The 25,660-nt window shown below is 48.5% G+C and overlaps 1 protein-coding gene, 1 long non-coding RNA gene and 1 other non-coding gene across 6 annotated transcripts in view; 1 reads left to right on the top strand and 2 right to left on the bottom strand.

The window, feature by feature from the left end:
• Nucleotides 1-11,759: 11,759 nt before the first annotated feature.
• TRNAT-CGU (transfer RNA threonine (anticodon CGU)) lies at nt 11,760-11,831 on the bottom strand. The gene has a single exon. It is a non-coding gene; the product is annotated as a tRNA-Thr (tRNA).
• A 1,274-nt stretch (nt 11,832-13,105) lies between these two features.
• Nucleotides 13,106-16,929, top strand: LOC137447502 (uncharacterized). The gene is made up of 3 exons (XR_010988877.1): nt 13,106-13,193; nt 14,880-14,932; nt 16,848-16,929. It is a non-coding gene; the product is annotated as an uncharacterized lncRNA (long non-coding RNA).
• RAB11FIP4 (RAB11 family interacting protein 4) overlaps nt 16,790-25,660 on the bottom strand; it is a 111,379-nt gene continuing 102,508 nt past the window's right edge. For all 4 annotated transcript variants that reach the window (XM_068151031.1, XM_068151032.1, XM_068151034.1 and 1 more), the window contains 5 exons: nt 25,403-25,484; nt 25,009-25,146; nt 24,384-24,542; nt 23,896-24,039; nt 16,790-22,384 (listed from right to left, as the gene is read on the bottom strand). In XM_068151031.1, the coding sequence (XP_068007132.1) occupies nt 22,268-22,384; nt 23,896-24,039; nt 24,384-24,542; nt 25,009-25,146; nt 25,403-25,484 (640 nt within the window). In that variant the 3' untranslated portion in view covers nt 16,790-22,267. The remainder of the gene's footprint in view (nt 22,385-23,895; nt 24,040-24,383; nt 24,543-25,008; nt 25,147-25,402; nt 25,485-25,660) is intronic.

Below are 25,660 nucleotides of genomic sequence, written 5' to 3'. Positions count from 1 at the left end.
AAAAAAAAAAAAAAGTTCCTTTAAATTTTGGGTTCAATGCAAGCCTCCAGCCAGTATGCAAAATAGGTCAGGAAGATCATCAATAAACCTGATGAAGAGGTTTACAAAGAGGCCCAAAGTAGAGTTGACTGTCCCCAAAGTTAGAATCACTCAAGGCACTGCACAGGAAACCATTCTGATAGTTGGAGGTCTGCATGCCCAGTGCGTGGCAGAGGGCACATTCATACACATCTTGGGCTGTGTTTGGGTACAGAGGGCTGAAGAAAAGTATGCAGAGCTCTACAGTTCCATTTGTGAGCTCTTCCTAACTGTGAAACACTAAGTAAATATTGTTATTTTTATGAGGAAGTTCTACAGAATCCAGCAACTGAAAACAGGGCTTGTTTGCAAAAAAATGTCACCGGATCAGAGGATAAACCTTGTGTAGAGTTGTAAATTTCCCTGTACACATGCAGAGTATGGAGCCCTGCAGTGCTGCATCAAGAGAGAACTAAATTCTAAGTGACTCAAAAAAACACAGAGGAAGATTTCAGTTTTCCCTTTCATACACCTTAGCCATGAGAAAACTGCTCTCACTTGGCCTTTTTCCTGTTCTAGGTAAGTATCACTGACTTCATGAGTGAAGTAAAAGCAGCTCTACATAAAATAAAATAATAAAAAAAATTATGAGTAGCCTCAATTCTAATCTAAGAACTTAGAATGTAACAGAACACAGAAAGGTATGAGAGTTATAAATATAGTGCTATATAAGCAGAGTCATATACACACAGGGAGCTGGATGTACAGTGCCCAAAGAAGGAGCAGAAAGCAGTGCCTCCAGTGCCGAGCCCACCCCAGAGACAAACAGGGAGGACGCTGAGAGGGTGGGGGGCGAGCGCACTTGGCGAGTAAGAGGAGTTGCCGTACCTACGGGGCTACATTTATTAAATCAATCCTAAAAATGGGACACAAAACGGAAAGCAGATGGGCTCGCTGAAAGTGAAAACGGCAGAGGATGCCCACAGCCCTGCCGGAGCAAAGCCGAGCACTAGCTCCCTACTAGGGCAGGGCCCGGGCACTGCACCCTGCCAGCCGCAGCCGGGCACGTCGCGGCCCGCCGGGAAGCGGCGGAGCCGGCCGCCGGCACCGGCAACACGCGCAACGCTTAAAGCCCTTCCCGAGGTGGAAGAAACCAAAATGCAATTACGGTTCGCGGAGACCCAGTCCCGTCCTCACCCTACAGCCCGCCCGCGGAGAGCTAGGGTCACCAACCGGCAAGAGCCGCCCGAGTAACTCACGCCGGTGTCCCGCCGGGAGCCGCCCCGGGCAGCTGCCCCGCCGCGCTCCGTCTTCGCCCGCTGCGAGCCCGGCAGGTCCTGGGAGCCGAGAACTGGGACTTTGTAGGCCAGTTGAAGACACAAACCTCTCATCTCGCCCGCAAAGACCCAGCCCTCAGCTCGCCCATCAGGCGCAGGCGGCGATTTCCTATCACTGTTTTTAATTGAACTCCCCTCACTGCCCGGTGCCCATCGCGGAGCCCCGGCCCCGGGGCTACCGGGGACTCCACCGGAGCGAAGTCATCCCTCGGCATCAGCCACCGCCCCCAGCCGCCGTGGAAAGCAGCGATCCCCGCCGCCCCCTCCTCGAACTTGCGAGGCGACCGCTGCCGGGTCCCAGACTCGCGAACGCCCCGAAGCCAGCTCCGCACTTCGCGCCGGGCCCGCAGCCCCCGGGCCGGGCCCCGACGCACATCGTGACTCGGCACCGCCGAGCCCGATCCTGATCTTGCTCCTGCGGGAACTTCGTGCGCTGGGAGGTGTGAAGGGCAGCAAAAACACCTCGTACGGTTCCAACGGACAAAAAAAGCCTAAAGTCCTCCGTTACCTGAGGAAGGAGCAGTGGGAAGGGGCTGGATGGGATCCTGCGGCCGGCTCCCCACCCAGAGCCGCAGGTCCCCAGGATTACGCCCGGGAAGGGCTCAGGCTGAACTACAACCGACAGGGGAGAAGCGGCGGCGAGCGCAGTCCGGTCCCTTCTGCCTCCCACAGCCCGGCTGCTCCCAGACGGGTATTTAAACTGGTATCGATCACGCTGGGATGTTTTCTACCCTTCCTCTTTGCCCTTGCAAAAGGCAAAATAATAATAAAAAATAATTAAAAATTCGTTGCCACAAGGGACACTGCAGCGTTCCTCCCGGCTGCTCAAACTGCCTTTGCCTCAGCGAGCTGAAAAGTCCCGACCCAAAAGCAACAGAGTAGGAGAAAGAGAAAAAACAACCCCAAAACAAACAACAAAACCAAGCACCCCAAAGCAGCAATTCATAATTAAAAAAAAAAAAAAAAAAAGTCGAACCCCACCACCCGAAAGCCATCAAACCAGCCAGCGGCGAGCTGCTCCGTGCACACAGTCCCGCTGCGGCGGAGTTTCTGTCCGGCAGCAGACGCACATCCCTCGAAAGTTTGCTCCACGTGTTGCGACCGCGTCCCGGGAGGGTCGGCACTGCCCGGCACACCGGGACGGTACAGGCCCGCTCCCCGCCGCTCCCGCGCCGTTTAAGGAAGCGGCCAGTCCCCACCCCTGCGCCGGGCAGCTCCCGCTGCAGCCCAGCTCGGCAGATTTGGAGTCTCTCCCGGGCTGCCCTCCCCACCCCCCCTCGGCCCTCCGCTGGCCCATCCGGATCAGCACGAGGCGGCAGAAAATAGGCATCGCGGCTCCCAGTGCCCTGCCGGTGCCGCCCGGTGCCGCGACGCTGCCGCCGCCTCCCGCCCTTGGCCGCGCTCCTCCCGCCGGCGCCTCGGCCGGGGCAGCCCCGCGCCGTGCACCGCCGCCGGCGGACGGCGACCCCTGGCGGCCGCTCACGGGTAGCGCGGGGCGGTGACCGGTACCGGGACGCGAGCGGCGCTCTGAAAGAGAGACTGCCGGAACCGGTCCTGCCCAGCGCCAGGGCAAATTCTGCAAGAGCCCCGCTGCAGGGTGAGCCGCGGGGATGGGCACAGAGATCCCCCTGTGGCAAGGCCCCCTGCCCTCGCCCCGCAAATACCGCCAGCATCTCCCGCTGCGTCTCCCCAGTCCATGTCTTTGTGAGTCCAGCCTTCTGCGTCCCCCACAGGGGCCGTGTAGGTGCTCAATCTCTGTCGGGGCTGTTAGAGGACCTGCTTTCTCCTCCTGCGTGTCCCGTTCCGGTACAGTAAGGCTTGGCAAGCATATCCACGTGATAGGCGAGCACATCTGTGCCCACCAAGCACAGCCATGGGAGCAATGAACACGGGGCACACAGCACAGCCAGCTGTTGTACACGAGCCAGAAGGGTTTGTCAAGACTCCTTCATTCACACACATTCGGTTAAAATCTGTCCTAAGGAAATGCCAGGAGGCCCTCAGTCATATGAAGTCAGCTCAGCAGGGACAGCTGAAATGCCATAGAAAAAGAGGATTTTCTTTCTTCCTGCTTTTCAGACTCGCATCACTGCTTAGCACATCCTCACCTGCCTTATGATTTTCAGCTTTCTGGACTTTTGGGAATTAAACTTTTATATGCTTTGGGTAGGTACCAACCCAACATGTCAGGGCCAGTCTGTTCTCCCAACATACAAGTGACAGAACAAGAAGAAATGGCCTCAAGTTGCAGCAGGATCAGTTTGGGTTTGACATAAAAAACAATTTCTTCCTGCAAGATGTCAGCAATCAAGGTAACGTTCCCTGAAGATCACAGCAAGAACACAGCTGAGCAGCAGGCCCACAAGAGGCACAGCCTAGAGTGAATTTATGCAATGGGATGCATTTACCCATGAATATCTCCATCATGTCTTCTGTATCTAGTGGGAAAACCCCAGCTAAGCAAGCAGCTCCAAACTGGGCTTCAAGAGCTAAGGCTAACAAAGACCAAAGCCAGCATCCAGAGGACTCATCTTTTAAATAGTTTGGTCCAGCAGGACACAAGAGCTGGATGTTCTCCTGTGTCTATACTGAAGCCACATAAGACAGCCCTGGATGTGCAGGTTGAACTAGAAACCTTCACATACTCAGAGCTTTATGGTACCAGCATCATTATGGATGTGGTAAGTGACTCTCCCTGGCTTGCATAGATAGAACATGACAGAGAGAATGTGAACTGATCCATCATGAAACTGCTCTCTATCAACACTATGAAGCCATCCTCTACACAGAAGAGCCTGTTCCTTGGCTGGAAGCCTGATGAACATTTAGAGCCAAAGAACATGTTGTTTAGAACCAACAGTTGAATGCAAAGTGCATCATGAACCATGGGCTAACAGGTTGGAAAGAGAGAAGTTGTATGAGATGGAAAGAAGATATACTGGTGGAAGGTCTAAAAATGAAAAATTTCTTGACCATCTGGAATGGTGACAACCATGAAGTCATTCTGCAGTGATGATGCCTGGTGAGTCCTGGGAAAAATGAAGGCTCTCAAAACCTGTGTAAGAGACACTAACCTCTCTGGTGATGGGTGGTGTAGAAATCACTTAGATGTAACAAGAAAAGACCTCAACAGCTTTATAAATTGAGACTTACAGAGAGAGCAAGTTACACCTACCAACCTCTTATTATCAGTCTCTCTTCACACACACACACACACACCCCACCCCCCCCAATACTGTTCTTGCTCTTTGGCTGCATCAAGGATCTGCTCATAACACCATAGACCAGGGCTGAGCACAACAAATTCATAGAAAACAATGTACCTGCTACGTCTGGAGGAAAGAGCACGAGCCAGGGAATGGAGCAGTTTCTTCCTACTGAAGCTGATGGCACACAGCTTAGCTGGTGTCCTGACCAACTGTTTGCTATTTTCAGCAGCCTCATACATGTTGCCTCTTGCCCCCACTGGTACTGATGCCACGAGAGCAGGGCAAGACTTCAACATTTTTTCCCCAGCAGGAGCTCAGCTGCAGGGAGCCTGATCCCATGAGACATGCTGAGCTGCTGGCAGCTCTCTCCTACTTCCACTGATGGCACTGCCAGCCCTGTGGTGGTAACTGGGTAAGGCACATTTTCAGGCAAGTCTTCCTTTGGCAGGAGGCACTTCTGTACCTGAGAAGGTCAGGTCTTTGGACTTCCGCCCCTCCAACAAATACCTTCTGACTGCTCTCCATGGTGTGCTGAACCCATGTGCTGGGAATGCACGACTATAGCCCCTGTCTGGATGGGAGCTGGACAGAGGATTAGCTCTGCATTCAGTTCAGATGTAATCACGAGCATATCAAGTTGTGAAGCATCACCACTTTCACAATTCTAAAAATAAACACAAGCAGCTCATTTGGAGCAGTTTGGCAGCCAAAGGGCTAATACATTAATAACATTAGCCCAACAATAGCCCAGAACAATAACTATGGAACAATAGATTCTATCACTTCTGAAAAATAGCCCTCTTTGGAAAAAAAAGAAAACACTTTTACAGGAGCCAGGAACCAGATGTAGCAGCTTCTTTATAGGTCTTCACAAAGCAGAAGGCTGGTGTGATACCTCTGAAGCCAGGAGGGATCGTCTGTGAGTGGGAGCCTGGACTTCATGTTGCTGAGTTGGGACACACTTAGATCCCGTGGATGCAGTTTGGTCTAGTTGAATGCATCTGTTAATCTGAGCTTTTCTTTCCCCATCCTGCCCATGCTCATGTTTTATCTCTCTGAGAGCAGATCCCTTGTTTTGCTAACTTTCCAGCCTGTGGTACTAGGCAACAGGTAAGCAAGTGTGGCTCCCAGCCAACAGCTTGGGATTTCAGTATCAGACCTTGTTGACAGACAAACCTGAAGAAGCTAAACTGGAACACAATGTGGTAAGAGAAGCAACTGGAACTGCACTACTGGCACAGGATGAAATTCACTGATCTTCACTAGAAAATTGCTCCATGCTGGAGTCTTGGAGTCAGATAATTTTTCTTTTATCAGAACAAAAAAAGAATAGCAAGTTTATGATTCAAAGTTCTGAAATATGCAAATGCAACATAGTGCAGGGAGCTGGCCTGACTCCATGTACCTCTGCAGGAACACTGAGCAGCCAAGTCCATATTAAGGATTTAGAGAAGCTGCAGCTCACCTGAGATCTTCACTGCGACCTGGTCATCTCTGAGCACCCTGTAATACTAGTGAGCTCCAGCCTCCATTTACCCCTGAGACCCAGTCTGCTCCTCTGCTTATTGAGCAAGGCACTGCCCATCCAAAGAAGCTCTGGCAAATTGTCAGCACCAGATGGATGCCCCACCTTAAACAGGACCTGCATACTTAACACATGTGCTGGTGTGTATATGGGGGAGAGGAGAAAAAAATCACAGGACTAACAAGCTATGATTAAGCCCAGAAATAATGATTTCCTGTTCAAACACAGAGCTATGTCTCCTCTTAGCACAACTACCTCATCCCCAATTGTGTCTATTAAAGACAATTACTGGGGGAGACAGATAGGTGTAACCAGATGTGGAAACAACGGTCATGTTATACTCAGTGCCATATGCAGTTTAAATTCTTTGGGGCTGAAGAAGTTACATCTAAAAAAACCCACGTTTGTGTGCTTGTACACACAGGAGCAGCTGTCAGTGGGGAAATCCCCTTAGCCCACATTAATCCTATGTCCCACAATCCCCAAGGATTAAACAAATGCTCTAACATTATTTACCGTAATGCCCCCTCCCTGCAGGGTTTCAGTCCATGAAATCCACTCCAGCCTTTGCAAGTTCCAGTTGTGAAGCAGGCTCTGCCCATTCTATATTTGGTAGCTTGCAAGAGCTCCTTCAGTTGGTCTCAGAGTGATGAAAGGACAGGAGTCAGGAATTCATCTCAGGCAGAGGCTCAGGGGAGCAGGCTCAGGCTCTGACTGGGAGCTCATCTCCCACTGCACAAGGCTGACAGAGGCACCAAGGCACTGGAGAGACTGTTGTGAGGGGACATTGTTCACAGGACTACACAAGATGCTTTCTTAAAATTAAAGGTGCTGCCACAGGATCATTCCTCCTGGGAGTGTGAGCTTTAAACTCAGCTACACCAGTAAAGCTCCACATGCCTTTTGCTTCTTTTTTTCCTATGATGAAATACGTGAACTTGTGTACAATCCCTGTGAAATTAGTGACAAGGATTCCATCACCCTAGATGCAGAGGCCTTTCAGTCCCAGTGAGGCTGTGACAGGGCAAACAGCACAATGACATCAAGCTCTTATGACCAGCTGCACTCAAATGAAAGCCACTGTGTCCAGCCACAACACAAAAAAAGTTTCAGGCTGGGGCTCCTAAGGACCTTCTGACATATTTGCAGCCCTAGCTGATGTGTCCATTCCTGGCCTGAACTTCCTGCCGAAGTTCAGCATAGCTCCTTTGAAGACAGTTAACATTAAATACTGCATTGGCTTTTGAATAAATACTGCATTGACAGCTATCATTAAATACTGTCTTTGCCTTGAACTCGCATCCAGCTTCAATCCTTTAACTTAAATGATTGCACCAACTGAGCACTACAGTTTGAATCACTGCTGCCACCAACAAGATGGCAAACCACAGCCACAGGGAGCATCACCACTTTCTCTCCTGGGTGCCCACAGAGCTGTCACAAAATCCTGCTGCCACTACTCATGATGTTCCACCTTGCTGTCAGAGGAGGAGCAGTGGCATGCTTCCTTCATCCTGGTCAGGGAGGCACACCGGGACCTTTTCAGCAGCGTGTAAGAGATGACAGCAGCATTCTCAGGGCTGCACCTCCGTAACAGTTGCTACTGCTGTACCAAGGCAAAAATGCTACTGAGATGCTTCAGGACTGCTCCGCTCCTCGTGTTTCTAGATGAGGGGACACCAGTGCTCAGTCCCTCCAGCACAGAATGAGGGCACTCACTACTCTTCCTACAGCTGCCATAACCAGCATTTTCAAGGGGGAAAATGTCCTTTTTCATATCTCACTGTCCTGTTAAAATTACTGAGCACTGCAGCATCCAGCAGATTACTGCTCGCAGACATGTACCTGCTCCTCCAGCAGAACTAATCGAGTGATTTCTGTTTCTGCTCCAGCTTTAAGCATCCAGACAAAAACATTTTTTTATTCATCAGTGGTAAAAGGCTACAGCCATTTGACTTTAAACACAGACATGCTTCTGGGCTCTCTTCCAGGAAGTCTGTGTCACCCAGGCTTTAGATCGATATGTTTGTCTGCAAAGTCACCCTTTTGATCTGCAATTTTTCATTTTGACACAAGAAATGCCTTTTGGTCAGACTTCGGCAGTCCATTAAATTCCAGGCATAATGGAAATGGGAATCACATTGCTGTAGCCATGTGAAGATTTCCACAGTTTGGGGTTTATTTACTCAGGGGTTAATTTACTCAGCAATGGATTTGAGATTCAGACAACACAGCAGATACTGTTCTCCTACCTCATCTAAGATCTTCGTCTCCTGCCCAGTGGTTTGTTGGTGGTCTCGCAGCAGTGCTGGCTTTATAAAACACTTTGTACATGGAGTTGTCTCATCTGCAGAAAATGCAATCACAGCAGAGTATTGCAGGCACTAAGCATCCTCCAGCTTGGCTCTGGCCCTTGCCATGTACAAGGGCAGGAACTGGGTGCTAGGACACCAGCCCCGATGCCAAAAGCAAGGGCTCTCACCAGCACATAGCCCAGCTGGCTCAGCAGCCGCTCACCCCTGGCACACCGCTCTCTATTTGCGCAACTCGGCACGAGGATTTTCTTTCCAAGTTCAAGGTTTCAGGGCTTGGGTTGGTTATATATTTTCCCCCTCCTTCTTTTAAAATAAGGAGGTGTCAGCCATCCCATGGAGGGATACCCAAAAAGCAAGAGTGGTAGGAAGACAATCAGGGACATTTTGAATGGGCCAAGAGAGTCTGAGCAAAGCTTCAGGACAATTTCTCCCCACTCAGCTCCACACAGCAGGCTGTGAGCAAGGCTGTGGGATGATCTCACCCATGTCCCACCCCAGCACCCATCTCCTCCTGTGCATCTGACACACTGCTTTGCAGTTGCTGAGGTCTGACCCTAGGATGGACACGATACACACTCAAGAGAGTTGCAAAGCGCTGAAAATGTTGCTCTATTCCAAACAAAGAACATTATGCTTTTAGTCCTCACTCACATCTTACCTTTCAAAAGCAAGATTTTTCTGTCAGCCTCTCAAAAATACATAACCCACACAATTCAGAAGCACCGCTGGTATAAGTGATTCATTTTTACACTCATTTTAAAGAGGTCATGGAGATGTCTGGATTCTGAGTAACTGGGTTGTCAAACCAGAAAGGTCAGAAAATTCTGTATCTAAGTATGGCCAAGAGTTTCAGCAGTAACACATCATTTAAGTACATTAATTGTAATGTGGTTTTATTAGGTAATTAAAAGGGGCCTTGTTTTAATCCTCATTTAATAACTCCTTGGTTAATAGGGGGGATATATTCAGAGGGAGGCTGCTCAGTATTTGCTGGAATAGAATCAAAGCTCTTAAAGCAACTCAAGTGGGGCACCTAAAACATTTAATGGTTTTGGTCAGGACTTGGTGTCCAAAATAAACAACTTCCCCTCACCCACCAAGAAAAAACAAACCCCAAACCATCTCCAGCATAGTCACAATCAAGTCATTTGGTTATAGTTCATTGGCACTTTAGGATTTTAGCTTTTGAAGCCAAAAACAAATTTATTGCCTCAGTAAGAAGAGGGGCCAGGAATTTAGGAGGGGAGAAAACACGAGATCTGCCTCAATACAAGTCCACTGTGCCAGAGCTCCCACAGAAAATGAAGGCAAAAGTGAGACCCTAAAGAGAGGGGAGTGAGGAGAACCAAAAGTCCAAGTGGTGCCCACACCAGTGAGTTGGGAGAGAGCATCACGACCAGCTCTGTGTGAGCAGGACCACTTGTGTGGATTTTGGCTTTAGGCTGAACTTTGCTCACACACAGGGTCAGCTTACATAGTATCGTTAGTTTGAGCTGCTGATTTATATCAGTTGGGTCTAGCTGTTGATCTCCAGCTTTGCTGACCAACCAAGCAGTGCTCCTGTCCCAAGCAAGGCAGGACAAGCACAGCTCACAGCTGAGTGACAGAGACACGTGTGGGTCCAGATGTCCACATCCTGAGCTCCTGCTGCAAGACTCTTTAGTTATCCAAAGTAACCTGCAGCCCCAAATCCTGCCTGAGCCAGGGCTGGCACCTTTGTGTCTCCAGGAGGCTGAGCCCAGCGTTGTGCCCTGCTGTAAAAGGAACATGTGATCTTGGAGCTTCCCCGGGGAGCCCTCTGTGAGAGCTGGGCAAGGAGCCTGTGGAGGGCCTTCCTTGCAGGACAGCTGGAAGTTAGAAGAGAATATTCCACTTCTGAAGAGACTGAAGTTGAGCAACAGAAAAGCCAGAGCTCTGCTGCAACACCTGGTTCTTAGTCCTAGGCTCATTGCACACGTTTGGGCAAGACACAGCTGCTGGGGTTTATGGGATGGCAAGCCTGTTTCAGGGAGGACCTTGCTTTTGCAATTGGTTTCAACCAGAAACAAACCCACAGAATTCAGAAGTTCTCTGCAAAAGCTGCAAGGCAGTTTTTGAATCATTAGAAACACTTTGATGTGAGGTACTGTACAATTACTTAAAAAAAAAAAAATACAAAAGGTCAAACCAGGGTTTGTTTCAAAGCTGGAACTTTCATCCACAAAAGCCTCCTACAAGGCTGACAGGATTTTGACAGCACTGCATTTTCCAAGTAGAATTGAGTCTACATTTCCCCAAACGAGTTCTAAACTGCATTTCTTGTTTTTATATCAAAATATACCACGGGGGTTTTATGGTTTATTAACAACATACTCTACAACTGTTTAGTGCAAGCCTCCCCAAACACCTTACACACACACACTTGCAGTACTTCGAGAAAGACAAACAGCCTTCGATTCAGTCAGTTGCTGGCTAAGTGTGTCACATTAAACAGCAAACCCCAGCTTTTCTAAGCATCAAAGGAAGCAGCTATGTGCCTGGAAGAGGCTCCTTTGCTCTTCCCAGCTATCTGGCTGTTGCGATTTTGCAGTGAATTGACTCTGTTCACATATTTTAAGCTAGCAGCAATAATCAAAGTGATGTTCTACAGAGGCAGCACATGTGTAAAGCTTCACACAGCTTCATGTATTAACCCAGCAACCGAAGTCAGTTCTGGTGTAAAGGGTACAAGTGCACCATACTTTTTGTAACTCTATTTGTTTATTCCAGCATTCAGCTCCCCTTTTCCACTGAAGGTCTCTATGAGGGAATTACATCAACCCCAGCACCTATGAAGTAACAGCAAGAGGAATTCATCACTTCCAAGCTCACCTAGAGCTTTTCTCCACAGCGATGCAGTGCCAGCATCAGCTTTATTTTAATTGTGATTCACTGTGTTCAGGACAACTGCTCCGAGACAAAACTGAGCAATCCCTCGGTCAAGAAAGTGCTTCCTGTGCTGCTTTACGCCGGTGTAATCCCGGGAGAAGACATCCAATATCAGAGCTAGAGGGTCCCGAGCAGGTCCTAGATCCTCGCTTCCCAAAACCAGCCTGCAGCTCACCGTCTGAGCTGGATGCCACCCGTAGTTTCACCACAGCGCCTCCAGCAAACACACGTGGCGACAGCCACCTACCCCATGCGTTTCACGGTGCAAATCCACAGGGACTGTGGCCACCCAAGGGCCATACTTTCCCACTCCCCGCAACTTCCCCGCCTCTCTGCGCCTCGGAGCGGACTGGCGACACCCTCGGCCGAGAGCAAAAAGCGGCCGCAAACCACGCGGCGCCCGCGGCCTCCCCGCGGCGGGGCTGCCAACGCATTGCGCTGCCTCGGCAGGCACGGACGGGGTTCGAACCCGCGATCTTCGGTTTACGAGACCGACGCCTTACCACTTGGCCACCGCGCCTGACGGGCTAGCTGCACCCCCGCGCCGCCAGTGGAAGCCAGCAAACCGCCCGCCGGCCCGGGGACCTGCCGCCGGCGGCACCGGCCGAGCCCCGCCGCGCCGAGCTGTTCCCCGCAGCCCCGCCCGCTTCGCGGGGGCTGCTCCAGGAACGTGCAGGGCGGGGCACCAGGAACAGGCGGGACTGGCCCCGCGGAACCTGGAGCGCGGGTTGGTGGTGCGTGCGCCATCCGGGGCCGAGGACGGGCGGCTGGGCCCTTCCCCGGTCGAGCGAGGTCCCTCGGACACCTTTTTCTACTGAAGCCACCAGGGCAGCGTCCCCCGCGCCGAGGCCCTCGTCGGGGCTCGGCAGCATCAGCGCTGCCCAAACAGCCCCTCAGATGGTGGGTGAGCAGCGGGTTTGACTCTCCTGGCCGACAGCTGCTGACCTTTCTCACGACGGTAACGCCGTGCATCGCTACCGAAACACGGAGTTGCCGCAGGAGACAAACAGGAAAGTTCGCATGAGAAATGCCAATGCTGAGCTCACACCTTAAGCCCTGCCGCTCTCCAGGGCCCGGAATCTGCTAAAGGGAATGGTCCCGCCCCGTCTCCCTGTTTGCGGGGAGGGAGGGTCGCTCCCGGAGCAGGAACGGTGGGAACAAGTCCTGCTCGCAGCACCGCGACCTGGTTCAACGCAGCTCCTGGCCCTGGCACGCTGCTCCCATTTCTCTTCCTGTGCCAAGCAAGAGCGTTTCCACCCCTTCCCTTGGGATAGTATCAGGCGGGTTTGTGTCAGGAACTATTTCCTCTTTACTTCAATCCCATTATTGTCTGTTTACATGGTAAAATCATACTGGCATAAATCATAAACACAATACTACATTATTAATATTTCCTCCTTTGGGTTTCCAGCTACCAAATATTTAGTCTTATGGCTAATACTTGGTTAAGACCCAAGAAATGAATCAGCTCTCATTTTTATCACCACTAGCTGTTGGGCAGGAGGGAAGAATGTGAAGGATGTGGTTTGGAACCATTATTTGGCTCCACACTGAAATTTCTGGTTTCCAGTTTTCAACTATTGCTGGGCAGTAGAAAGTAAGGTGGTTTGGGGCTTACACACACCTTCTGAAAAACCCAACCCAAAAAGAAATTAAAACAATCCAAGCCCAGTTAGAACTGCCTGCCTGACAGAACATAATCCCTCCCTGTACTTTATACCTTCTGTCCAGGCACAGGGCCTGTTTAACCAGATCCCAGTTACACAACCTTCATTACAAGAGCACACACTGCATCTGCAATGTGCTCCTTCCACAAATCAATGAAACACGTGGGGGACGGATGACCAGCTCATTCCAAAGAGGAACAGTTGCTTTCCAAAGGGTAAGTCCCATTTTTAGGTATTAACACTTCCAAGCCACTCTCTGATGCTAAAAGCTTTACTCTTGATGCCCTGATTCATTGGGAAGCAGCACCCCAGCCATGCCATGGCAGTGCTCCTCCTCCCTCCCTTAGCTCTGGCATCCTGGATGTGAAGAGGCTGGTCATTCTCTGCTAGGAGAAAGATTTGCTGCAACCAGCCACTACCCCTGATGGGAGGCTTTGGGGCTGCACCTTTAACCCACAGTTAGGCAGTAATTCAATAAATAAGTGCTGCTGCTCTTCAAGGCACCCCCCTCAAACATACTCTTCTGCTTTGCCCAGCCAGGGCTTGGGTCCTCAGGCCATGGTTTGAACAAGGAGGCTGAAAGACAGGCTTGGTCCAGGGTTATCTCTCTGTCACACAGGAGAAGTGCTCAGGCAGAGCAGAGGATGGCAGAACGGCTCAGACAGCCCTACCCTATGACCCTTCAAGTTTTAAGTAATAGCCTGTGCACAAAAAGAAAAGCCACACAGTAAACATAAGACTGCATGACATAAACCACAACCTGATGTGCTACAGTACAGCAGGGACACAGAGAGCACAGACCTTCAGTAGCTACAGCCCTTGGTGCCACAGCTCAACTCTTCTTTCTTTTCACCAACAGCCTGTGCCGTACTTGTAAACCTTACGTTACAACATTATTGCATCAAAATATTAATGACCCTGTCTGTTCATCACTCTAAGGACACAGATCTCAATGTGGGGGAACAGTGGTTTTAATGAACATGCCAGAAGACATGCTTACACATGATCACTGCAAAGCAGTTTTAAAGTCACCATTAACCCACATAGTTAAGATTACATTTGGGACAATCTTTAATTTACTAGTCACATGCTCTAACCCCTTTTGTGTGTCCAAAAAGCAGCTGGCTCCAAGGACATAACTTACCCCAAGTTATGCAAGCTGGGAGAGTCCCTTCATCATTACGTGGGTCAAAAGACATTTAGAGTGGAGTGATACATCCCAGACTCCTGTCTGCCATCACAGAGCTGGCAAAAATGCTGTCACGTGGGCCATCAAGAACAGCAAAGGGAGCAGAGGAAAGCATCGAAGTCCCAGCTTTGAGACTGCTATGCTGAACTGAATATGCTAAGCCAACACAAGGAGATCAGAACCTGCTGCCAACTCATGCAGTGCTCACATCAGATGCATTTCCTCTTTGCAACCACTTTTCTTGCCACCATCCAAGTATTCAGTAGTCACTGCTCCTGAAATCTATTTCTTGCTCTGCTACTGCCTCATTTAACCTTTGTCTAACTTCAAACCCTCTTTCCTTTCTTGTCCTATCCCCCCCAATAACAATCACCTCCTAGGGAGTTCTAAGCTTTAATTCCTGGTTGCAAAATGACCCAGGGGTCATGGCTTTCCCCAGTCTAATAGGAACAACATCATTTGTTAGAAACTACTACAAACTCGGTGAGGTACATAGTGATGCATTCCTATCCTCAGAGAAATAGTTATTTTACTTTCCCAGTGTGTCTTGCATACCAGTGAGTAACTACTCTAGAAGTAGGTCAGTAGTACAGCGTGCTGGCTTGAACTGCTGAGATTTGGGAACAAAACTGCTCCTGGGATCTTGGGTGAAGTGGTTTAGCATACACAGTGGGGAATTTTCCTTGAGCCTGATGTTATGAATATCCAACAGCTCATTGCCATGAGGAATTTGGGCATGGAGAAGACTGAGACAGTAACACACAGGTAAGTTGCTCTATGGTTTACTCATACACTGGTTTTGCTCCAATTCCCCAAATATCTCCACTCTGGGGAGAAAAGCTACTCAGCAACCCCATGGGATGATAATGTAAAACACCTGTACCAGGATCAGAAAACACTGACAGCCAAATCAAAGCAGTTTGCACACTGTGGTCACTTGAAGATCACTATAATGCTTTTTAAAAGAAAGCATTGGCCCTGCAATGTGAACTGCTCAGTGAAGTTTTTTAAGAACATTTCCTTCCCCTTCCTCTCTTGCTTCCAGCCCAGCTGGGAGCAGAGAATTTGCCACACACATAGAGGCCTGGTTCATTAGCTTTACATCGTTCACCATCAATCAGACAGGTGCAGGTTTTCTCCCCACATCAAGGGTGCAAGTGATAACCTGGTGAAATGGGCTGGGAGCAGTAGCTTTTCAGGAGTTTAAAGCCACTAAATCCCACTGTAGAAGCACGGCCATGAGCTACGTGGCCATGCCAGTGAGGGCTTTGGTGGCATTTCCATGCTAACCCGAATGGCTTCCCTCTGACCTGCTGCTTGGGCAGGGAGGCCAGGGGCAGCCAGCTGCACAGGGCTGCTTGCTTGGCTGCCTCCCCCAGGAGTCTCCCCAGCACACCACAGAAAGGCACCATCTTTCCTGGCACGAAACACCCCACGTCTCCACAGCTGACTGTGGCTGCCTCTCTTCAGCAGCATTTCCACAGAATAACAGACCCCATTTTTCGGTGTCAGTGCCCACAGACACCAGCGCTGGCCCCGGCCGCCCCCCGGTGCCTGTGCCCATGGCGCCCTCCCCTCGCTCCACACCACAGGCTCTTGCAAAAAGCAGCCTGGCACCTGAGCAGCTACTCGCTTACCAGCCTGTTACTTTACTCTAAAATGACGGCCAGAGAACAGACCAGCAGGTCTGGCAGCTCAAAGAGAAGAAGATAACAAAAATTTACCTCAGAATGCTGGTCGGGGGCGGGGGGGGGGACACACACGGAGCCGCAGGCACCGCTGTGTCCTCTGCCTTCCCGCCTCACATACAGCCTGGCCCAATGGTGACTTGGCGAGTTCTGCCCGAGCCTGCACCAGGCCCAGGGGCTCCTTCTGTCTCCACTGCTTCCTGGGTGATGAGTCCCAGATGCCAGTGCTGCCCAAAGGCTCTCAGCACTGTCCTGGCCCCTCACAATCAACCTTTGCTGGGAGCACAGCCGGGAGCTGTGGCCGCTCCTTAGGGCTTAGCAACGTGCAGGGCACCGCTGGGCCACCCAGGGCAGAGCTTCCCCTCGGGCTTCTCAGGTGTGCAGAAGGAAGCAGCTGTTTTTAATTGAGCTGTAAACCCCCTCTCTCCAGCGTCCTGGGGTGGTCAATGCTGGCCATACGAGGCCAGACCACGCACCCGTGCCAGACCACCCTAAGGAGGTGGCTGCAGGCAGGGCTCTCCCCACAGCAGCTCACTGCTTCCAGGGACAGGATCCGGAGCCCCGGCTCGTCAGCCGCACTAACGAATTCTGTTTCAATCACATTAACAAGCTGGCTCCAAATCCTGCAAACAGCTCCCAGCTGGAGCTCCATTAGCTGTGGGTGGGGAGATTAACGGGCTGGACCTGTGAGGCTTCGGCATTGGGTATCCACCCAATTCTTGGGAATTGAGCACAGCTGTGGCTGTCAGACAGCGCCTGTGCCGGGACCGTCACTCCCTGGTGGCATTCCTGTACCTCAGCCCAAGCTGATGAAGCTGGCACTTGGGCAGGTGAGAGCAGAACCCATCAAGTACAGAAGGAGAGGTGGGTACCACGCTGTGAGCAGGGATGCAGGTGAGGAGGGACATTCAATCAGTCACCCACTACAGACAAGTTTTTAGTCATGCAGGGAGAGCAAATAATTTATTTACATATCTGATTGTACATTACAGCTACCTGAAAGGATCCACAACAGCAAGGACAGCTTTATTGTCCCCAGAAAGTGTTTCAAGAAAATACAGAGAAAACAGTGTAATGGCACATTGCAGTAGCACTGACAGCACTTCAATGGTGGTGTAAATCACAAAATGAGAGTAAAAATACTGATATGCCACTTTGGCTGGCTGCTTTTCTCAGTTGTTTGTTTGTGTGTTGTTTGGGTTTTTTTAAGTAACAATAGAGCAAGTGGACTTTGCTCATCTTCATACCAAGCAGCCTTTGCAGTAAGAAATAAAACCACCCCCTTGCTTCTAAGGCAGCTTTACAATGTCAGGTGGGTGCCAAATTCAGTTTAAAAAATGCTCTTTGCTGAGAATGGAACATATTATTGCATGGATCACATTTTGTATTTTGGGAGTTTTAGGGGATATTGATGATTTCTTTCATGTGATTTAGCACAATTTGCAATCCCTCTCTGTTCAGGGGCCCGATGAGTGGGTATTGATAAATCACGAGGCGTGAGAGAGGGAACAGTTCAAGCATCTCACCAGATGAGGGGGTCAACACTTAAGGAATGAAAGCACCAGATCAGGAAGAGGTTGGTGGGAGGGAAGGGACACTTGTAGGACCAAGTTACAGATGGCCCAGTCTCATGACACATCTATTCAGCTTCCCAAATACTCCAGGAGATGCTGTGCTGCAGACCCCAAGGTAAGAAACTTATTCAGCATTTGCCAAAACAGCAAAAGTGAGATGCTCAATTTCTCACATCTGCAAGGGGAAGGTCTCCAGTCACGCAGATCCAGAACCTGTCCTTAGGAAAAGCTGCCACAGAAGCCAGGGAGTGAAGAGAAGTGATCTAAAGCATTTTACCCTAAGAGTCCATGAGCTGGTAATGCTATTTCCATTTCAATGGGCAAAGTCAATCACTTGCCAACACCACAAAAATAATCCCAGAACTGAAGTGAACTTGAAATGGGCAACGTTTTAAAATTAGATTTTGGTCTGGTGTCCATTTCAAGTATCAAAAGAAGCAAACTGGCTTCAGTGTGAACAAAAACTACAATCACCAAGTCAGGACTGTAACATTTAGTTGAGTGTTTTATTATTTTGAAATAAGTGAAACCAACAAGTGGATAGAATTGGTCTTGTAAGGACACTAGAGCAATAAACCCGGGGAGCGTGTGTGTGACGTCACCATACAAAAGAGAGCAGCCCTCTGACACAACACTTCTAAAAGGAGACAAAGAACTGCTAATTTTGCTACATAATTCAGACCATGCCCTAGTGCTTCTAAAAAAACCTGTACAAAATGAGGATTTCTTTTTTACATCTTGGAGGCACATGAATACAAATCTGATCTATTTTATATATACACATGTACATTACACGAGAACCAGGAAGATCCAACCAAGAAAGTGGGATAGAAAAAGTGCCCAAAAGAGGAGATTAAACGTGACAATAAAACGTATCCTCGCAACAGAGAAAGGCACAAGTACTAAAATATGGAACCATGCAGGAAAATGTTTAGTACAGTCTGTGCAACAAAGCAAAACAAATGGCTCCCACACCCCCCTGTACAGTTAATTCTCTGATAGCTCAGTATTTAAACATACTGTCAGTGCAACATTTACTGCCCTGTAGCGTGCTGGAGTGTTCCCTTTCTGACCTCCTTTCTCCAAACTCAGAATAATTTAGCTATGGATAAGGTGCTCCACAAAACAGGGCAAATTCTGGGTGGTGCAAGATCACTGCTCTGGGTGGATGAGCAGCTGCAGCCCTCCTGCACCCCTCACTCTCTGTGCAGTCAATGTGTTCCTGACAGAGCAATCACCTGGGTGCCCCTTGCCAGGGCACTGTGGTGTAGCAGGGGTTTGGCAGGGTGAATGTCACTGCTGAGAACAGCGACATGAAAGTGGTACAGCTGTGACACCTGGGCTGTCAGCTAGCACCTACCTCAAACAGAAACACCAATTCTATGGGCAGGTGTCCAGACTGTACCACACAAGTCTGTGTTTGTTATGGTATGTTTTCATTAGATGTAAAGTGTTAGTAAAAAGTAACCTCTCTCTAATCACTTTTGAACACCTGGTACTGCTCTCAGTTGTACAAGACTTTGAGACTTAAGCCAGAAAGCTGAAACCCCAAAGTCTAAGGAGCACAAGGTAGCTCTGTCAGCTGGCTCCACACTGTGGCAAGCCATGGTACAGAGACCCTGGCTGCAGATGTTTCTCTTACCAAGCTGCTGTCCTTACCTGCAAGGTTCTCTTGGTATGCTAAGCTAGGAGGGCTGTGCCTTGTAAACAGTGTGCAAGGAGAGCATGCAATGGGACCAGCTACACAGGAGCAAGGGAAAACTCACAGGGATGTGCCAATGATCCCTTACCTGGATTGACTTCAGGCTTACTCACCCCATGTGCTAACATGTCATGAGAATCAGCTTCATTTTGTCACATAGATGGGATATAACTTGTCTTCAGGACCACAAAAAAGGCAGGTGAAAAATTCCTTAAAAATAGCTGGGATGGTCACAGCTTGTCACTGCTGCACTTCAAAACCTGACCAATTCCCAAACAGCTCTGACTTTAATAGAAGTAACTCAAAAGGTGCCTCTCTGGGTGTCACTGTAGTGTTGAATCAGCACCACACTCCAAAACCATAACTAGGCAGCAGCAGTGACTGATGTCTGGAGGGAAGCAGCCAATATCAGGAAAACTCCTGAGAGAGAACATTTCAGGTGATGTTTATAAAGAGGTATTTTTTTCTGCAGTAGCTTGTGTGTGGGGTTAGCCTGATGGAGGACTGAATAGGCTTTAGGCTATTAAAACTTTGAAGCTAAAAAGCTGTTTTTACTTAAAAATATTTAGGGGGAAACATTCAGTCATCAGACTGACCTGCAACAGTGTCATTCATATTTAAATACACTTCAGGAGAGAAGAGTTACTTACCAAAATCAGGCAGCTCCAGCAGCAGGGCTCCTGCCTCAGACAGCCCCGCTAGTCACAGCAGTTAGTAGCATCCACTTGCCACCCTGAGACACTTTCCTGGGGTCTATAAGCAGCACAAATTCCTTTCACAACCCACAGACAGCACCCCACAGGGGTAATGCCATCACTAAGTGCAGGTGAAGAGTCCTGTGGGCAGGGAGCTGTAGGTAGCACCAAGATGGCTTAACTGCTCCTCTCTTACCTTCCGAGTGGCACATACAGAAACAGCAGCAGGTGGGAAAGGTGCACGTGTGGGGTGTCCAGGGTGTTCCACCTGCTTCTCCACAATCAGAAGCTGCTGCAACTTAGCACAGGACATTTAACACCATCCCCAGGTGGCAAGGGGGGGAATCTTGCAATCCCTTTCTCCAAGTTACCCTAGAGCCTCAGGAAACCAGCTCTGAGACATCACTGTCTGAACACAGCTATGCCATCCCTCCCACAGCACTCCAGTCCTCCAGACTCTGTGCGCTGGCTGTCATGTCCCATTGTTACTTCTCTAGTCCCTTTCTAGTCACTTTCCACCTGCCTAATGCAGATACATAGAAACCAGTTTTATTTTCTTGCCTTCAAGAACGCTTCAGTACTTTCCCCCTTCCCATCACTCCAGTAACACATCACTGAAGGCAAGAGTACAGAGACTGCAGAAAAATATATATATATATTTACATCCATAGTTGAATACATGGTTTATGTATTCAAATGCAAGAAAAATGCACCACATATACACACCAAGATACATCAAGAGAATACTAGGGGCAAGACACTGCCAACAGCAAGAAATACACAGAAAAGCACAGTCATTGCTACTGCAACATCCTTCTGGGGAGTGTGTTCAATAGAGGAACCATCTCTGCACTGGGGAAAGCCAGCTACCTGGGCCTCTTTTTCTGTGCCAATTGGTGTGAATTAAAAGTGTGAAATATTTACTTTTACAAAAAAAAAGCATGGAATTTTTTTTTTAAAGCATTCCACTATCCAAAGAACTCCACAAGCTCCTTCCCTAAGCTACATTATTAGTTAAAAAGACCCTAGCCCTACAGCACACAGATGCAGCTCAGGAGAGCACAGGCACATGTTGAAGTCCATCCTTATTTAAGGCAGCATTTCAGCACAGACTCAACTTTAAAGCTCATGTTCTGTCCCACTGACTCCTGTGAGCAGCCACAGCACATGGTGAAAGCTAAGCACCTGCATAAGTGCCCACCTCAGTCAGAATGTGTTCCCTGGGCAGAACCTTAGATATGCATGGGTGTAGTGGCAACTTCTGCAAGACCAAGCTCTTTGTATTGCCTGACAGGTAGAGTCTCTCCACAGCAGACTTCTCTTCAGTGTCAGGACCCAGCTGGTCCTCTCCACAGCTTGCCCACAAAATGTCACTCTCAAAAGAGTGCAGTGTGTCTGGGGAGGAAAGGCAACTCAACCCATGCTTTCAAGGGCTGGTCCTCCTCCCTCTGAAGTGAACTACTTCATGCAATTCTTCTAGTTTGGTTTTTTGGTTGGGTTTTAGTTTTTGTGATTTTTTTAATTAATTTATTTTTAATAACAATTGTAATGTGGTCCTTCAGTGAAATCCTTAAAACTAAGGGTGAGGGGAAGGGGCAGGATCCCAGAACTCATCTTAATGGCCACAATAAACCCCTGAAAATAGGGGAACAGATTTGAAAAGTTTCTTAGCCTCAATGCTACCAGGACCCTGGCATAAAAACTGGACATGCACACACACACATACACACTACAGAGCAGGCTGGCTCAGAGCATCCCAGAGCAGGCTCCAAAGTGATCTCACATAACAAGCACTTTGTACTGACAGTAGCAAACAAGTGGATGGTGATTCTCCACAAATAGCAACAATTCTGCAACATCTTCCTCTTCTTCCCTTTTAATTTGTGTCTTTCCTTTTCTCCAAAGTTTGGCTTTTTTCTTTCCTCTTTTTTTTTTTAACCCTACATGTGGTTTAAGCACTAAAGCTAAATCAAACAGGAAATTGCACAGTCAGCACCAGTCAGGAACTGAACCTGGGGATGTTAATTGGTTTGTGGCACCCAAATTCCTGGAAGAACAAAAGAACAATTCCTGCTCCTGAAGTTAGGGCCACATCCACATGTTTCCATTGTCTTTTTTTCACCTTTACAACTAGAGGTAGAGTCATTTTGTCCAGTATCTAAAAGAGCATGATCCAGTTCTATTGTTATTACATTAATATACACAATTCATCTTATCACAGGTATTGAAAGTGCATGGAGGAAAACAAAGTCGTCTACCCAAGCCAATCCAAGGACAACCAACAGTGTACCAAACGTCATAGAAACACAGCCATGCCCACACTCACACCTAGTGTGTATGTGTATAGTTATAGCTTCAGTTACAGTATCAGAGTGGTGTTTAGATCCAGTGGCATGTGCAGAAATGTCAGGCAGTTGCTGCTTTTCCTTCTCGCATTCTCCTCAGTTCTTTATTTCCAAGATAGAAGGGTTGTGGTCTAGGATTGCCAAAATGATCTTGTCCATGTACTGTCGCAATCTGTAATTGATCTCTTCCTGTTCTTTAAGGGCTTCCATGAGCTGAAACACAACATTTGGAAGTTATTCTTGAATGATTCTCACTGGTTTATACAGCAGCAGGAAATTCAAACAGGTGAGAGAGTAGCATCTGCTCAGGATCACCAGGTCCCCTTTTTCATGGGTATTCTACCTCCAGCTCCTGCCTGTATCTGCTTCAGAAGCAATCTCTGTGTTAGAGATGTTTACTGTTAAGGGAGGTAGTGAACAGTCATCACCTAAGACCTTTTGTAGGTTATTTGAAACATTCCCTATCTACCACATCAATCCACTCAGCATCCAAACCATGGATGAGATGCTCCATCTCAGGGCAACAGCTTCCCAATACTGAATGTGAAATCTAAATTACTTGGCATGAAAAGCTGCTGCGCGGAACAAGGATTTTGCTGGTTCCTACTGGACCACTATGGGCTGCTCCTCGACCATGTTCATTTTCATTAGCCTTTGTAAGTCCCACCTGAATCTGCAGTTTCTTGCCTTCATTTTGATTTTACAGGAAAAATGGCACAAGGCCAAAGTTTCTGCAGGTCTGTGAGGATTAATAAACCTGGGCCACAGTTGTAAGGGAGACACTTTCCTCCTATTAGAGAGGGAGTGTTTACATGAGCCAGAGTCATGAGATTCAGAAGGAGAAATAAAGACTTTTCTTGACAATAGCAAAAGCCCAATTTGCTTTTACCTAATTAGAGCTCAACAATTAAAAGCCTTTATTCACAGTGCTCTGATTCAGCAAGAAACTCAAGTATGCACTTCAAGGGACTGCCCAGGAGCCAACAGGGTCATTCAAGCACAGACTGGATAAAAACATGTGTCTCAGGACTCCTCTTGAAGAAGAAATGAAAGCTCTGTCCAGAAGAAATAAAGCATAAAGGCAAACAATTCCTTTTAATCTCCTTCATCACTAACCTGCCTTTTTCCCTGGGAGTTCTTGCACATATCCATTGGCCTGATCTTGGGATGTGGCCTGGAGCTTAAAGGAAGCTAAACCAGCTTGAGTCAGCCCCATAATGGGGTCTCCTGTAATATCTCCCAAAGCATTACCAGGTTATTACTTGCACACTACCTACTTTCTCCAAGAACCCAGCTCTGCTATAGGGAATACACAGCTCAAATTTAGATCCAAGAGAGAGCTCATTACTGAAGTAACTAAGGACTAAATCTGGAACAGAAAGGCAAAATTTCAGTAACTAGTTCTGGTAATTTCTAGATGAAATTAATGTCATATCACCATGAGACCCTAGAAGATGGAAGTTAAAATTAATCCACTGTAGAACAGTTCACTGAGATTCTAACAATTCCAACCTTGTTGAGAAAGACATAAGGAAGAGTTATATTAAAAGGAGCATCCAAAACTACTGTTAGATTTAAAGCAATCTTCTAACACTCCTGAACTCCCAGCAAAGCAGATTTTTCTGTTCTTCATTTGTCAGCTTCAGATAATTCAACCTTAGCAGTTAATTACATGGGAAAATGCTTATTTTTGGATGTAGTACTTGATTTTAAAAGCACATTACCTCATCTCTTGATGCAGAATCAATTTCAGCAGCCAGTGACTGGGCTTTTGTTTGCGTTGCAAAGAGATTTTTAGCTTCATAGAGACTAAGACTTAAAATCTGTCCATTAAGATCATCATTTTGGTCACGAAGTTTCTGATTCTCCTATTTAAGGACAAAAAGACATTGCTTTTAACTTCTTCCTACAAGGGTTCATTACATTATAAATGGCTTCTTAAAATCACAGGTAGCTTGGATGACATAGGGTAAGGCTGCAAGCTAACAGCAACTCTTAGCCACCAGTGACAAGCCCTCCCTGCCTGAGCCAGGCATTTCCCACGTGCACAATTAATGCTGCCTGTGCCAAGAAATCCCAGCCAGATGCAACACGGGGGTCTTGTGCTTGTGAGAAGCACAAGTCTCAAGGCAGTGGTGCTAGGGGTCGCAGCTAGAGGCATTCTCCAGAGCCTGTACATTTCATGGGGACCAAGAGGCCCGTCCCTGCTCACCTGTTTCAGACGTTTTATTTCATGCTCCATCTCCACCTCTCTGGTCTTGGCGTTGAACTCGCTCAGGCTGGATGAAGAGCTCCTCCCACGCCCTGGACGCTCACACTCCAGCTTGTAGAGCTGCAGGTGCTCCAGCTCCTTCCGCAAGTCTTCAATGAGCTGTGGGCATGCAAGCAGGCCATGTCTCTTCAGCCCTGCACCACCAGCCCTCCCTGGCAGCGGCTGTGCTGCACCTCTGTCCTCTGCCAGCAGCACCCGGTGAGCCTGGCTGAGGTTGGACAGTCCTACAGTACAGCCCCTGGCTCCTCCATGGAAGCACAGGTCACTGCAGAGCTGGAAGTGGCTCTGATCTCTAAGCTTCATGTCTGAGAGGCATAATTCCCCTTGCAAACATTGTAAGGGAATGTTAGGGCTGCAGGTTCTCAAAAAGCTGTAAACCCTGTGGGTCAGGGAGTGCCACTGCAGCATTCATCACCCTGTGGGTACTCCTCCCATAGAAACACAACCCAGTCACACGTTCAGTGGATGGTGTATTTTCAGTGTTCATCCTGCCCACCCTTTTTCAGATGGGCTCCTATGCAGATGAGATGCAACTGCTTGGTCTCACATCCCTCTTCACACCCACCTCCTGTGTGGCTTCCCTCTCCTTGTTGAATTCCAGTCTGTTCTGCCTCAGCTTGTCCATCATTCTCTTGTACAGATCCATCTCGTCCTTCAGCCTCAGGCTGGTGTCTTCCAACCTGTCTGACATGCGTTGCCTCTCCTGGAACAAAGGGAGAGCTTCAGAGCCAGCCTGCAAGTGCAGGGGTCACCTCCAGTTTTACAACCCAAATCTACAGATGCAGCTGGCCATAAGCTGGTGCCTGTCTTGGGGCATTCCTGCCACCAAAGGTGACCAATGTTCCAGTTCCATCAATGGTCTTGCTTAGGGAAGCCAAACTATAGGAGCTGGATCAATCACTAGACAAGTTTGCTCTTACACCAGCGCAGCTGCTGTGAAATTTCTCAGGAGTTGTTACCTCATCTAATCTCTCTGTCTGTGACTTCAGTCGTGTGACAGTGCATTTCAGCTCCCCATTTTCTTCTTCCAGTTGCTGAACCCTGTGTCAATAACAAAAATCTTACAGCAAATGCCTTTTCAAGCATGCAGTCATGCAAAATAGCATGCCCCAAAAAGCCATTTCACTTGCATTTGATAAAAGACTGAACAAGAAAATCTTTCTAATCTTAGCATTTTTAATCATAAGCTGTTGGCTGCTCCTCTGCTTGTTTCTAGG

Source organism: Melanerpes formicivorus, unplaced genomic scaffold (genome assembly GCF_026170545.1).
Source record: "Melanerpes formicivorus ecotype bairdi unplaced genomic scaffold, bMelFor1.0.p_v2 SCAF_21, whole genome shotgun sequence".
Classification (NCBI taxonomy): Eukaryota; Metazoa; Chordata; class Aves; order Piciformes; family Picidae; genus Melanerpes; species Melanerpes formicivorus.
Note: the sequence above shows the minus strand (reverse complement) of the source record. Positions and strands in the feature narration are given on the sequence as shown.